This window comes from Trichosurus vulpecula, chromosome 9 (genome assembly GCF_011100635.1).
Source record: "Trichosurus vulpecula isolate mTriVul1 chromosome 9, mTriVul1.pri, whole genome shotgun sequence".
Taxonomy (NCBI): Eukaryota; Metazoa; Chordata; class Mammalia; order Diprotodontia; family Phalangeridae; genus Trichosurus; species Trichosurus vulpecula.
In genome coordinates this window covers 154,007,469-154,021,985 of record NC_050581.1, presented here as the reverse complement: position 1 = coordinate 154,021,985, position 14,517 = coordinate 154,007,469, and the positions used below count along the sequence as shown (strand labels likewise).

The 14,517-nt window shown below is 44.4% G+C and overlaps 1 protein-coding gene across 1 annotated transcript; it reads left to right on the top strand.

Moving 5' to 3' along the window:
* Positions 1–3,824: 3,824 nt before the first annotated feature.
* On the top strand, positions 3,825–12,144 carry BRK1 (BRICK1 subunit of SCAR/WAVE actin nucleating complex). Its single transcript, XM_036739275.1, has 3 exons — positions 3,825–3,973; positions 11,233–11,315; positions 11,461–12,144. Exons 1-3 carry the CDS (start codon positions 3,856–3,858, stop codon positions 11,485–11,487), a joined length of 228 nt encoding a protein of 75 aa, XP_036595170.1. The 5' UTR covers positions 3,825–3,855; the 3' UTR covers positions 11,488–12,144.
* Positions 12,145–14,517: the final 2,373 nt, after the last annotated feature.

The following is a 14,517-nucleotide window of genomic DNA, read 5'->3' as shown; positions in this document are numbered from 1 at the left end:
CTCTTCACTGTCTACCTGATAGCTCATTTCTCAGTGCAGAGGCTGTATTCCCTTAGTAGGATATAAGGTCAGTGAAGGCAGTGACAGTATTTTGGTTTATCTTGGTATCGCCAGCATCCAACATAGTGCCTTAGTGATCCTCAGATTCATGGGAATAAGGAATTGTGGATAAGGAAACTTTTACTGATACAGATCTACACCTTCTTTGCAAGTTAAGATGTTAAGAAGAGGTGGCAAACATCATCCAGCATCCACTGCACTCTCCAGTTCAGGCTGAACCAGGTAAAAGTGTAACTGGGAAATATTTAACTAAATAAAAATACAATAGAATGTAGGTAATGTCAATATGTGGTTTTCTAAGTCAATATCGGGCCCACAGGGATCCTTATGGTTTAATGGCCACTATTTCTATTTGAGTTTGACACCATGGGGTCAAAGTTTCCTAGGGCACTGAGAGATAAAGCAACTTGACCAGGGTCTTACAGCCAGCTGAGACTTGAACCCAGGACCAGCTCTATCTCCCAGGCTATGCTGCCTGTGCTATGGGTGTTAACCTGCAGCAGGCACTTCATGAAAGTTTGTCAAATTGAATAAAGAAACTGAGGCTGAGACAAAGTGGTTTGCTCCAAGTCCCAAAGCTGGTAAGTCACAGAGCGGGATCTCCAACTTAACTCTCCTGGAGCCAAGTCCACTGCCATTTTGATTCTGTCATTCTGCTTGTGGTCTCTTTAAGCTCCCAGGGACCAACCAGGGCAGTACAGATATGGCATCGGAACCCAGCACTGTCACTAGCAAAGTTTGAACTGGAGGCAAGGAAGGAGAAAAGCATCTCCTAAGCACCCATTTTGTGTCAGGAACTATGCTAAATGCTTTACGTGTTCCATCATTATTTGATCCTCACAACAACCTCTGCCATTTTGACCTCCATTTTACAGTTGAGGAAACTGAGGCAGACAAAGGTTAAGTGACTTGTCCAGGGTCACACAACTAGTATGTAAGACCAAATTTGAACTCAGGTCTTCCTGACTTCAGGCCCAAGCCTCTATCCTGTGATATTTAGTTGCCAAGGAAAGGATATAAAATTTGGCATGGCATACTTGGGATAGGAGGGATATATCTTATATATTGTATATACTCTTCAGCTTTGCCTGACTGAGACAGCTGGTTCCCTTGACTTACCCTTGTAATACCTCTGGAGAAACTAATTAAGAAAGATATTCAGTAAGGAAACTGGCAGCCCTAGAACAAAATGAAAGATTTTTCTAATATAGGCAGTGCACATTTTTGGCCAGTTTCAATTCCACTGCTCTGCTCATTTGAGGTTGCCTTAAAAGACAGGAAAGAGCACAGAAGCCCTGGCTCTATCAATGGCAGGCTTCAAGAACTTTGGTAAGCCCCTTTTGGGGCCCCATCTGTAGATGGAGAGGTGTAGGATTAGACGACTTCTAATATCCCTTTTCATTCTAAATCTTTAATTTGGGGTAGCTTCTTCCTTACGGAGTGGTGGATATGAATGGTGTGCCTCCTCTCTACCTAAACCAGCCAATTTCTAGGATTACTCCCCTCCCCTTAAATTGCCAGCTCTTGTTACTAGGTAACCTGTTACTAAATTCAGAACCTGTTTCTGACACTCAAAATTATTTTGGGCAGGTTAGTCATCTATAAAATGGGAATGCCTCCCTCTTAGGTTTCAGTGAGGATTGAATTATGTGGAGTCCTTTCAAGTCAATGCCTCTTGGTGATCAGTTGAAGGAATTGGCCTTTTTTTTTTTAGCTTAGAGAAGACTCAAGAGGGAACATGGTAACTGTCTTCAAACACCAGAAGGCTGTCATTTAGAAAAGAGATTGGGCTCCTTTGGGTTGGCCAGAGGGCAGAACTAGAAGCACTGGGTAGAAGATGCCTGGAGGCAGATTTAGCTTTGTACTATGGAAAAGTATCATGGAATCAGAAATTTAAGTTTGGAAGGGACCTAAGAAGCAATGTAGGACAGCCTCCTGAATTTTACAAAAAAGGAAACAGACCCAGACAGTCCCAGATTTGATGCTAAATTCTTTTGCCTCAAACACCAGACCCCTTTCCACTTCCTAGTAACCAGAATAGTCCCATAGTGGAACAGGCTGCCTGAGAAGGCAGTGACCTTCTTCTCCCTTAAGTCTTTAAGCAAAGGCTGAATGACCACCTGCCATGTGTGTTGGGGAGGGGTTTCTTATTCTGTCATGGACTGGACCAGATGCCAGATGGCCTCTGGAAATCCTTCCAGCTCTGAGATTCTGGGAAGTAAGCATTTTGTAAATCATGGGCTTCAGAATGATATAGACTTAGGGTTGGAAGGGACCTTGGAAGGGCCCCTAGAGGTCATCTAGTCCAACCCTTCCCCCCTTATTTAAAACAGTTATTAATGTCTTTTGTTTCTACATCACCTTATTTCCCTGGCAATACCTCCTAGAGTGCCATCACCCATGATGATGGATTCTTTTTTCAAATTTTTTTTCCTAATTACATGCAAAATTTTTTAAACATTCATCTTTTAAAACTTTGAGATCCAAATTCTCTCCCTCCCCTCATTGAGAAGTCAAGCAATTTGATATAGGTTATACACATGCAGTCATGCAAAACTTATTTCCATGTGAGTCATGTTACAGTGAAGGAAAACAGCCCCCAAACCACAAGGAAAATGAAGTAGGCTTCAATGTGCATTCAGAGTCCATCAGTTCTTTCTCTGTGGGTGGATAGCATTTTTCATCATGAGTACTTCAGAATTGGGCCATGATGAATTTTAAAGAGTAAAAGCTTCAGCAAAACCACACTGGAAAAAGTCTGACATCTTATGCAGAGTTCGATACGGTACCCCAACTGGGCAAAGAAGGGCCACAAGCTAAAAAAAACTCATATTAAGTATAATTGTTTCCTAATTCCTAATTAATGTCCGAATTCCTCATTATCCTAATTTCCTAATTCTCCTGTATATAGCTTGCTTTGGTTACATGTGTGTGCATGTTGTCTTCCCCATTAGATCGTGAGCTCCTTGAGGACAAGGACTGTCTTTTGCTTCTTTTTGTGTTCCCAGCGCATAGAATAGTGCCTGGCACACACTAGGCGCTTAATAATTGTTGCTTGACTGATAAATTGTCACCTGCGATTATTATTGTTTATGAACAGGCAGCAGATCCTCTCTCTTCTCCTTTCCCAAGCAGTGACACGACTCTTGAGTGGCACTTTGGGGGAACAGAAACTGTGATGGCCCTGCCATGGAGAGCTTCCCTTCCTCCTCCACTGATGCAGATCAGTACCGCCCCCCCCCCACGTTGGTGCGAGACCTGCTTGGTGCACAGAGAGGTTAGGTGACTTGCCCAGGGTCACACAGCCAGGATGCGGCAGAGGCAGCTTGAACCCAGGGTTGCGGGACTCAAACCACTGCACCACCCTGCCGCTTTCGAATGGCACTTTGAAAGTGAGCTCAAGGGCTAGCTGCACAAGGGTCGGCTCTTATTCAGCCCTTTCAACAGACGCCTCTTCTTGACCGAAGTTCAGACAAAATTTAGAGGCCAAGGTTGTCTGGTCCGGCTGGCGCACGCGCGCTCCCCCTAACGGCCTTCAACAGCTGAGCGGCACCTCCCCCACATCCTCCCCCACCTCAGTGCGCTCAAGGCGCACGCGCGACACCCCTTCCTCCGAGGTTCTCTGCAGAGTCAGGCGGGGGGGGGGGGGGAAGAGGGAGGGGAGGGGGTGGTGGCTATCCGGAGTGCGCACGCGCATTGCTGCCGGCTCCTCCGTCTTCCGGGAGCCGGCGGGGCGTGAGCCAAGATCGCGCTTCCGGCGTAGGCGGCGCAAGCGCGCTGGGTCGGGCGGGGGCCATGGCGGGGCAGGAGGATCCGGTGCAGCGGGAGATCCACCAGGACTGGGCGAACCGCGAATACATCGAGGTCATCACCAGCAGCATCAAGAAGATCGCGGACTTCCTTAACTCGTTCGGTGAGCGCCTGGAGGAGTCGGTGAAGGCGGCTGTCCCCCTGTCCCCCAACCTGCACTCCCCCCACCCCCGGCCACACCCCGCCCTCGCGCCGGGCCTCCCCCCGTGACCCCAGCTCTGCACCCCCCACCCCCACCTATGGGAGGGGGGCGCCCTTTGCCAGCTGGGCCCATAGGAGATGATTCCTCCTCTCCCTTCTCTAGCGCTTCCGGGGGAACGGACGAGAGAATTCCCGTGCCACTCCCCCCCCCCCCACACACACTCTGGCTGGGAAGTGGAGAGGTCATAGGTCAGGGAGTAAGAAAGCTGCCCCTGCCCTCCGGGAGCTCCCCCTCGAAAGGAAGCGGCGCTTCTGGGGCCGCGGTACAGACAGAACGGAAGTGGTGGGGGGGGGGAGGGGAGCTGGGGGAGGGGATGGGAAAGGCTTCCTCAGAGTGGTCTTGACCCTCGAAGGAGGCCAACAGGCCGAGGTGAGGAGGGAGAGCGACCCTCTTGTTCTACATGTGGGGAAATTGTGGCCCGGAGAACCAGGACGCGAATCACTGAGGGCATTTATTAAACGCTTACTGTGTGTAAAGCCGGGGGTTACATATAGAAAAGTAAGACAGCCCCTGCTGTCAAGGAGCTGTCATTCCAATGAGGGAGAGCGGGTCTTTGAGGACTCAGCTGCAGGTCAGACGTTCCTCAGGGCACAGCAGCAAAGCAGATCGTGATGCCTCTTCTTTAATGCCACTTCCTTTGGCATTAAATTAGTCCTCAGATCCCATATCCAGAGCTCTTTCTCCTTCATACGAAATGCTCCTAGTCACCAAGTCTACAGTTTTCAACCAATTCTCTGGCTCCATTTATTCCTTCCACAAGTATTTATTTGAGTGTTGTTATGGGGGAGGCCTGGGCACTTTGGGGGGAGTATACAAAGGTGAGTAAGGCCCTGCCTCCAGAAGGCTTGTAGTCTAGTAGGAGAGATGAGAAATGTAACTGTTTGCCTCCAGTGATAGAAGTGGAATACAGCTTGCCAGAAGAAGGGACTCTTACGGGAGAAATTATAGCTATATTTACATGTGGAAAAGGGATGAGACTTCAGCAGTTCATTTCAGCATATGACTTAACTCCATGCAAGAAGGTGTGCCAGATTCTGGAGATACAAAAGCCTTACAGTCCTTGCCCTCGAGGAGCTTACATTCTGTTGGGAAGAGACAGCATAAATACAAGTTAGTTTGATGAGGGAGGACCAATGTAGGCTTCACTAAGGAAGAACCCCCTAAGCAGAACCTGGAAGGAACATAAAGTTTCTGAGAGTTAGAGATGAGGAAGAAGACACTGCGGTCATGAGAGTAGGATTGTGTAAATTACATGAAGTCTGAAAATAAAATGAAGAATTGGGGGAACAGCCAGTAGTTCCATATATGACATATATGGAAAAGTGAGTAATGTGAAATAAGTCTAGGAAGCTGGGTTGGATCCAGGTTATATAGATCTTATATGCCAGTCTGAGGAATTGATATTTGATCCTAAAGGTAATAGAGAACCACTGCAGATTTTTGATCAGGGGAATAACATGATCAGACCTATGCCTTAAGAAGATTATTTGGGTAGCTTATGTGATTGGAAATCAGATTGAATAAAAACAGAAAGACCAATTAGAAATACTCAAGGTGATAGGTGAGAAGGGCATGAGCTAGGATGGTGGCCATGTGAGTAGAGAAGAAGGACTAATTGAAGCTGCAGTGGGGATAGAATTGACAACTTAGTTGGCAACTGACAGGGTGTGGGGGATAAGATAGTATGGTGATTGATTTAAAGCTAACTGTGAGGGCGTGAGCCATGTGTGTCTTCAGCAGAAATAAGGAAGGTTGAAGGAGGAACAGTTTTAGTGGGTAAGATAAAAGATAATGAATTCTGTTGTGAACATATTCAATTGGTCTTGCCAAAAGAATATTCTGGCGGTGTCATTTGACAGTGTGGAATTGTGGAGTTGAGGAGAAAGCTTAGGACTGGATATGTTGGATTTATCATCTGAGCAGAGGTAATTGAATTCATGGGAGCCAATGAAATCACCTAGGAAGAAAAGTGCAGATAAGATAAGAATAGGAACGCCTACTTTGGGAAAGGTGGGAAGTGAATTGCTTTTTTCGCCGAGGAGTTTGAGGAGTAGTCAGAGAGGTAGGAAAAGTAATGTCACCGAATCCAAGGGAGGAGTGATTTTCCCAGTAGAGGGAGTGAGTAGTTGGTTAGCAATGTCAAAAAATGTGAAAAGATGAAGGAGAATGAAGACTGAAAAAGACCCTGAGCTTTAGCACCTAGGAGATCCTTTCTTGCTGGGCTTGTAGAAAACACTTTCCATTAAGTGGTGAGGCAGATTTCAAGGAGTTGAGGAATGAGTGGGTGGCAAGGTAGTGGAGGTAGTATAGGATTCTTTGTATGAATTTGGCAGAGGAAGTCCTTAGGGATATGATAGTAGCTTGAGAACATTGCAGGATCAAGTGGAGAATTTTTAAGGATGGTGGAGATTTGGAAGTGGTCCTGTTCGGCTGGGAAGGAGCTAGTAGTTAGGGAGATACTGAAGATGAGCAAGAGAATGATTGATAGGGCAACCTTCTGGAAGAAATAGGAAGGGATCCGACTGGGGGCACCTTTTCCTCAGTGACTGGAGCTGAAGGAGGATAGTCCTGGGGAAGATATAGAGAAGTTTGGAATTGAGTAGGAAAAATGAGGGAGCTCACAACCAGTTACCTCTGTTTTCTCAGTAAAGTATGAGGCAAGGCCATCAGTTGAGAGAGGGAGTGGAGGACTATATGTATCTGGCTTAAAGAAGGTTTGGAATATACCCTGTGGAGTGTATGTGAGAATCAGTCAGAAAAGTAAAAGGATTGCCATGTAGCTGTGAGGGTCTGATTAAGATTAGGTAATATGAATTTGTAGTGAACTTGCAGGGCTTCCTCCACTGGCATTTAGCTCCAGAGAACAGGGCAGAAAGGCAGGCGGATGGTGAGGGGTGGTCCAGGGATGCGTATTGGCAGGGCCTGAATAGCAGGCGGACAAAGGGGACAGTACATAGTTGAACTAGTTATGTATAAGGTCAAGACTGTGAAGGGAGGAAAATGAGGCCAGACAGGCGTGACGGAATTGGAGCACAGCAAGGAACTGAGATCCTGGAGGAATGAATAGTTGTTTTAGGAGAAGAGAAGCAGGTCAGGAGGTGTACAGACAGGAGATTATGATCAGAAAAGGGAACCTCAGAGTTCAAAATCATGAAGTGGAAACAGGTATAGGTATAATATCAATACTAGGTCTGTGTCTCAGATCAGAGGAAAGGACCCATGTGTACAAAAGTATTTCTAGCACCATTTTTCATTGTGACAAAGAATTGGAAACTGAGGAGGTGCCCCATCAATTGGGAAATAACCTAACAAGTTATGGAATATGAATGTGATAGAATACTGGTGTGCTTTAAGAAGTGATCAAAGGAATGTTTTCAAAGAAATCTAGGAAGACTTGTATGGACTAATCAAAAGGGAAGTGAGCAGAACCAGGAGAACAATTTATACAGTAATGACAATATTGTAAAGACACTTTTGAAGGAGCAACACAAAGACTAGCTCCAATTCTAGAGGACTTGTGATAGGCCATCTGCACACCTTCAGATAGGGAAGCGATGGACTCAGGGAGTAGATTAAGGCTTTGGAGGGGGGCATGGCCAATGTGACAATTTATTTTGCTTTACTCTACATGCTTTTGATGGGTTTTGTTTTTCTTGCTTTCTCATGGCAGGAAAGGGGAGAAGAGAATTTGGGGCTGAAAAGGAAAATAGAATTTAAAAAAAAGAAACACTTATAAGTGATAGTAAGCTCTTAAGTATAACCATCCTGGAGGATGGCTAAGATAGAAGGAAAATTTAGGTCATGGGTTGAGGAGGCCCAGGTGTGCTAGGTGATACTAATATGCATATTGAAAATAATAACACCTCCCTCATAAAGTTGTTGTGGGGATCAAATGAGATGATGCTTGTAAAAGTGCTTACTACAGCTCCTGGTGCGTAGTAAGTGCTATATAAATGTTTATTCCTTCCCTCCTACCTCTCAAGTGCAGTATGTCAGTCTGACCTTGGTGTGGCTTAATGTCCTCGGTTTCTTTACTTTAGAGAAGGGTGAGGAATGGAGGGTAAAAACAGTTGTGGTAACTCAAAACCACCTCATCCAGGAAGCCTTCCACGAATACTTTCTAGAGAATGAATCATAGACCTAGAGGCAGAAGGAACTTGAGAGGCCATCTAGTCCAACCCCCAACCTTCTACAGATGAGGAAATCAAGGTCCAGAGAAGTTAAATGACTTTCCCAAAGTCACACAGATAGTAAGTATCTGAGGCTAGACTTGAAGCCAATGTCTTTGATTCATTTAGCATGTAATACTTTTGGTAGCTCTCTCTGTTCTTGTCCTATCTCTATTAGACTGCTTCAGGGCAGGATCTTGTCTCAGCTGAACTTTGTGTCTGTCCCACATAAGAGGTACTTAAATGTTTCTTGATCTATTGGTACCATTCTAGAAAGAAGGGAGAATTGTCAGGGTTGTGGCTGGCATTGGGCATGATGCCAGGTTGGAGAACAACTTTCATGTGTCCTGGGAAATCCAGAAGTGGATGCTACTGTATAGAGCACTGGTGGAGAGCCCTGCACCAGAAGTCAAAAGCTTGGGGTCCTTCTAATCCTACATTGGCCATGAAGTAGCTGTTAGGATCTAAGGCTCATTTTATGCCCTATTTAGGCCTTAGTTTCCTTCTGCGTAAAATGAGGGGTTTGGACTAAACAATTGAAAAGGCCCCTTCTTGCTATGAGATTCCAGGATTCTCTGAATTGGACAAAATTATAAACACCTCTACTCGGTAGAGCTAGGTTTAAATCAACTCAGAAAGTTGAGGACTTTCTGACTTTCAGTATTAGTTCCTGACATCTTGACCTTCCCATGTCACTGGGAGAACAGAAATGAATACATTTCCTCTCATCATTTTTTGACTCAACAATTTCTTAACTTAAAGGCTGTCCATTGGGAGGTTAGGGAGAGTAAGGGGATCATTGACTTTGTCTTAAATCTGAATATAGTAGTTAATGATATTGGAATTGAAAGCTGAGAAGAACCCAACCCTTACGATGTGTATTTTTTTTTTTTTTGGTAACAAAGGGATGTAAAAGATTGTTTCTTTTTAAGTTATGGTATACACATTGTCGTGCTTCCAAACAAGAGATTAAGCTGTCTGGTAGTAGAGTATTTTGTGTAAATCTTGAGGCCCTCTTTCTAAAGTTTAATATAACCTGACACTGCTATCTGCTACATTTTGTTCACTAGCCTTGTCTTGAAAAATAGGATTAGATGTGGTGACGTTATTTCTGCACTGACGAGCACTCAAATCACAGCCATTTTATTCTTAGTTGAAGTGGCACATCATACTTGCTGAATTTAGAACTGAAGAGTCTTATGTCCAAGTATATCTTAAAGAAAAATGTAGGCTTTTATAGTTTGGGCCTAGGATTTACAATGGAAACACGTTTTTTTTTAATCCATATAACTAATTGTGTCATACATTTTCCTTGACTTTTTTTCCTTGATACTGAAAGTATTCTTGCTGTACTTGTGAATTAAATAAATTTAACCATAAAGGTGTGTTTTGTTCTGATCCTTAGCCATCAGAAGTGGCAGGACTTGGGAACTAGTCTGTGTGCTTTTAGCTTGATGAAATGTGGATTTTGTGATTGGGTGTGACAGATGGTACAAGGAAGCAGTAGGAACCCTTATCACTTTGAGAAAATGGCTGTGTAATGCTTTGACAATTGAGCAGAATCACTGCCTTCTCCAGACGGAAGCTGTCAGGGCCCCTTGCTTTTGAAATAGAAACCGATTTTTCAGCGTAGTTCTTAGCTTTCTGAGCTGTGCTCCTTCTGTTAATAAATATCTAGTGGGGCTAGGAATAGGGTAGTAACTTCTGCACAGTTCCTGCTCCTGAAACAGATTTTGAGGACCATAGAATCACCAAGTGATATGGTTGGGATTTGTATCATGCTTTCCTCAGAGCACCCTTGTGAGGTAGAAGAATGAAGAAACTGAGACTCAGAGAGGATAGATGACTTGACTAAAGTCATATAGCTTAGTAAGTGTTGGGATTTGAACTCAGGTGTCAACACCAGATCCAACACTTTCCACTGTAGTCCCGCAGGGGAGAAGTTTCTAAAGATCCAAGTATGGAGGGATCTAAACGCTCATCACCATCCTGGTCCCTCTTTGGACACATTCTAGGTTAATGATTTCTTTTCTAAAATTTGCCCTGAGTCACCCATGGTGCGCCAAGTGGGGTCTGACCTCCTGTCTCCTGTCCTATACACTGTTCCACTTCTAACACAGCCCGAAATGGCATCAGCATGTTGGGCTTCTGTATCATGATGTGGTCTCCTCTGGAGCTTGCTCTTTCTTCTCTGATCCAAAGATCATCTTCCTGTACAGAAATTTACAAAGCAAAATGGAGTTGAGTACTTTTGTCCCCTTTCTATCTTCTGTTATTATTGTCCTGTCCACCCAAGCCATAGCTGTAATATCCTTTCTTACCAGATTCCTTGGCTTTTGTATTTGTCCTCCATTACCTCCCCTTGCTTCTGTCTTTTTATTTTTAAAAATGTTCTGTTGATAGCTTTTGCATTGTCTTCATTTCTAAATGGTATCTGTCTCCCACCTAAAGAGCCATTCCTTGTTATAAGAAGTAAAAAAGGAAGAAAAAAAAATCTAGATCTGTTTCTATAGACACCTCCTCTTTTTTTCTGCTCTATTCTGGGTTTGGTTTTTTGGGGGTTTTTTTTATATTTTCAGAATTAATTTTTTGAGAGCTTCCTATCCCTCCCATGCTGACTTTCTCGTGGCCTAAAGCAGGCCTGCACAACCTGCGGCCCATGGGCACACCAAAGGATTTTGGGGTGGCCCCTGAAAAATGTAAAGGATGTTTTTCCTCAGCATTTTTCGCGGGCAGCCTGAAATCCTTTGGCATGCCGAAAATGGCCTGCAAGCCGCAGGTTGTTCAGGCTTGGCCTAAATTTTTACAGGGGGCCTACCTCTTGTTTTATACTAAGGCTTTTTGAAGTCTGTCATTCTGAAATTCTCTTCCCCTGGTCTTTGCTTTAACTGTGTTCTACCTGGGGTCTCAGTTTCTCTTCCTGGGTTGGGGGTATGGTTTGAGTCTGTGTGTTGTGATGTTGACTTTGAGCCTTCCATATCCTTTTACTAGATATGTCCTGTCGTTCAAGGCTTGCAACACTAAATGAGAAACTGACAGCCCTGGAACGGAGAATCGAGTATATTGAAGCAAGGGTGAGCATGACCAGGGAGATGCTTTGTCTTGAGGTGGGGTGGGGAGCCCAAGGGAAGAGCTTGTTTGGGAGTTCTGGATAAGGGGACTAGCTATAAACCTTCTCTAATCCTTGTAAACTGAGTTGTGTCCATTTTCCTTTGACAGGTAACAAAGGGTGAGACCCTTACCTAGACCATTGCAATACACCTGCTGGACAGTCGCCTTGGAGAACACAAGCCTGTGTGGGAGAGGCGCCAGCAGACTCCAGCTCCTTCCTGACTCCTTACAGAGTGCCAGGGCTTGTTCTTGCTTTTCTGTTTTGAAAATGTGGCCTTTGGGCTCTACCATTTGCATCTGTGGGTGTGTGGAGTGGGGGAGAAGTCCAAGGGGAACTCTTGGAAAAACATTGGGCATTTTACTTAAGTGACTTTTTTTTACTTGGAGATATTTGTCAAAGTGGCTGAAAAGCTGGAAGTTTGGGACCCTCCTTAAGATGCCCTTGTCAACCTCTTCTTCAGTCCCTGCCCCCTGCAGCTTCCCGGGTTTGAGATGGCTGAACAACATTTCCATCAGACCCACATTGTCGTTTCCAGGAGGGCTCTTTGTTCACTGCCGATTGTTGGTGGGGGTGCTGAACTCCTTTCTGAGGGGGAGTGGTGTTGGGGTTGGTCCAGGTTGTTGCGCTCCACCAGGGCGAGTTGGCTGCTGTAGAATGTTGTTACTAATCTGCCAGGGAAGATGGGGCCGGGCTCTCACATGGCTGGAGGGGCCATTTTCAAAGTCTGTTTCTTTTTTGTCATGTGAGGTGTCTCTGCCTGTCATGTTTTCCCAATAAACTTCTCAACTTTACATAATTGATGTGATTGAGGTGGGGCGAAGAGCAGACAAAGATGGAGCTAGCCCCTTGGCCCGCCCCTGGTCGGGGCACACTTGGTGGCTTTTTTGTGCATTATCTCCACTCATCTCCACAGCCATGGCCAGTGCTTGGACAGCTACCTGACTGCTCCATCCAGGGAACAATGGAAAGAGCTCAGAATTTGCGGTCTAAAGAACTGGGTTCAAATCCCACTCTGCCACTTTCTCCCTCTCTGACCTTTGGCAGGTCATTTTGGCCTCAGTTTCCTAATTTTCAAAATATAAGGGTTGAATTAGATGTGACCCCTAAGGTCCTTTCCAAATTTAAGTGGTCATAAACCCAGGAAATCATATCAGAGTCACAGATCCCCATTTTCTGGCCCTTCTTTGCTCTAAGACCACTGCCAAAACTCTTGTGAGATATTTTTATTAAATTTGGAATTAAGTGTAGTTCAATGTAGGTGCAACTCAACTTACTATTTTAAATGTTCTGTGTTATTATTGTTATCAAAGAGGCAGCATGGCCTCAAAGCTAGGGAGACTTGACACGTATTGGCCACATTACCTTGAGCAAGTACTGAGCTGTCCCCTTTGTAAAAGGAATTTCCTCATTTGGGAGTTCTTCTGGAACAAGGAAATCATGGGTGCAAGCCCTTCTTCCTAAATACTGTTTAGTTGCAGTAGTTGCAGTTTGAATGTTCCTAGAAGTATCTAAAAAAGCACTTTACAATCATTTTGGTTCATTATTCCCATCTCCTATGTCTTTGGTGATTAGGATACAAGTGTCTCCAGTGCCCCTAGCTCTGTATTACCCAACCTGAGACCAGTTTGAGGAGCTAACTAGTAGCAGTGAACTGGTCTGTCTAGCTGGGCAAGTACTTTGCATATGCATGACTGCCTATTTTAATTTCCTGTTGCCAGTGCCACTTATAAACACGTATAAGACTTCAAATTTGTTTCCATGAAGTGGCTTAATATATTCTGCTGCTAAAAATAACTCATTGACTGTAAACAAAGCAACCATAGCACCTGGTCTGTTTTCTCTGGATATAATGTCTCCATGTGACACTGGGGTTTCACTCATTTTCCCTGGAATTTTTCAAAGTAAAATATCCTGCCTCGGCCACCATTTACTCCCTATGCCTCTCTATCTTCCCCTCTAGAATATAAGCTTCTTGTGAGCAGGGACTTTCTTTGAATTTGTATCCCCACAGCGTAGCTTGGTATTTGGCACATAGTAAGTACACTTAATAAATGCCTTTTCATTCATTGAAGTGACCCTTCATGCAAGTGACCCAGGGCATAAATTGGCATTATGGCCATCCACACCTTAATTTTTCAGGCAACTCGGTGATGAAACAGATGAGAATCCTTGCCTTGGAGTAAGGAGGACCTGAGTTCAAATCTAGCTGCAGGCATGTACTAGCTGTGAGATGCCAGGCAAGTCACTTAACTGCCTCAGTTTCCTTGCCTGTAAAAATGAGCTGGAGAAGGAAATGGCAAACCACTCTAGTATCTCTGCCAAGAAAACCCCAAATGGAGTCCTGGAGAGTTGGGAAAAGACTCAAAACCACTCAATAACAGCAAACTTCCTTTTCCAAGAAGATTTAGGAGTTTCCCTGTAATAGGCCTTTGTACTTTTCATTTCTACCACCGTTTCACTTGTTGGCAGCCCTAGCCATCAGGCTTTTTGAAAGTCTCATTTCAATCTTTAATAACCTTGAAGTATGCCTTTTAAATTAGGTTTCTAAGAGACTTGTATCTGCAGTGTGCACTCTTAGATTCAGGCCAGCTCTCACTGGCCCGAAGGTGTTGGAACAAAGCCGGGCAACTTTTGAAAGACTCAGCTTGTCAGGGTCAAAAAAATGCTTTCTTCCTTGTAAGTCACATATGGGTGTGTCCGTGGGTGTTAGGCTAAATTTATTTTCCTTCCAAAATGCTAGTTTTTTTTGATGCTTTTATTTTTTAGAACAGCTTTTCCACCAATAAGTGATTATAATTGACTTGGGCTTTTTACTGAGTCTTCATCCGGCAAAAAGTGGCAAATGAAAACAAAGTGCAAAAAATTCTTTCTTGGCCACCTACTATACTAGGAACCTTCAGAGCACGCTTTCCACTGCCTTACACATGGATGAATGGTCTATTCTTCAGGAGGTTGGGAACCAGGGAGTTTCTTTGCCTGAATAGTCTTCAAATCCCCTTTGTAGATGAAAGAAGTCTTTAGCCTGCTCTGCTTTTCAAATCTGGCTTGAGCCAGACTCTACCCGGATGGGGGGAAATAGAATGTTTACCCAGTTTATACATATGGACTAAGCCTCCAGAGTTGGGTCTAAGAAAGACAAGAGTTCGGTTGTTTGCATGTTTATT

Bases quoted from the DNA above. Each gene is read 5' to 3' on its own strand.
- BRK1 (XM_036739275.1), top strand. From the start codon at position 3,856: ATGGCGGGGCAGGAGGATCCGGTGCAGCGGGAGATCCACCAGGACTGG. The intron at 3,974-11,232 runs GTGAGCGCCTGG...TCCTTTTACTAG, and splicing joins GGACTTCCTTAACTCGTTCG to ATATGTCCTGTCGTTCAAGG. The intron at 11,316-11,460 runs GTGAGCATGACC...TTCCTTTGACAG, and splicing joins TCGAGTATATTGAAGCAAGG to GTAACAAAGGGTGAGACCCT.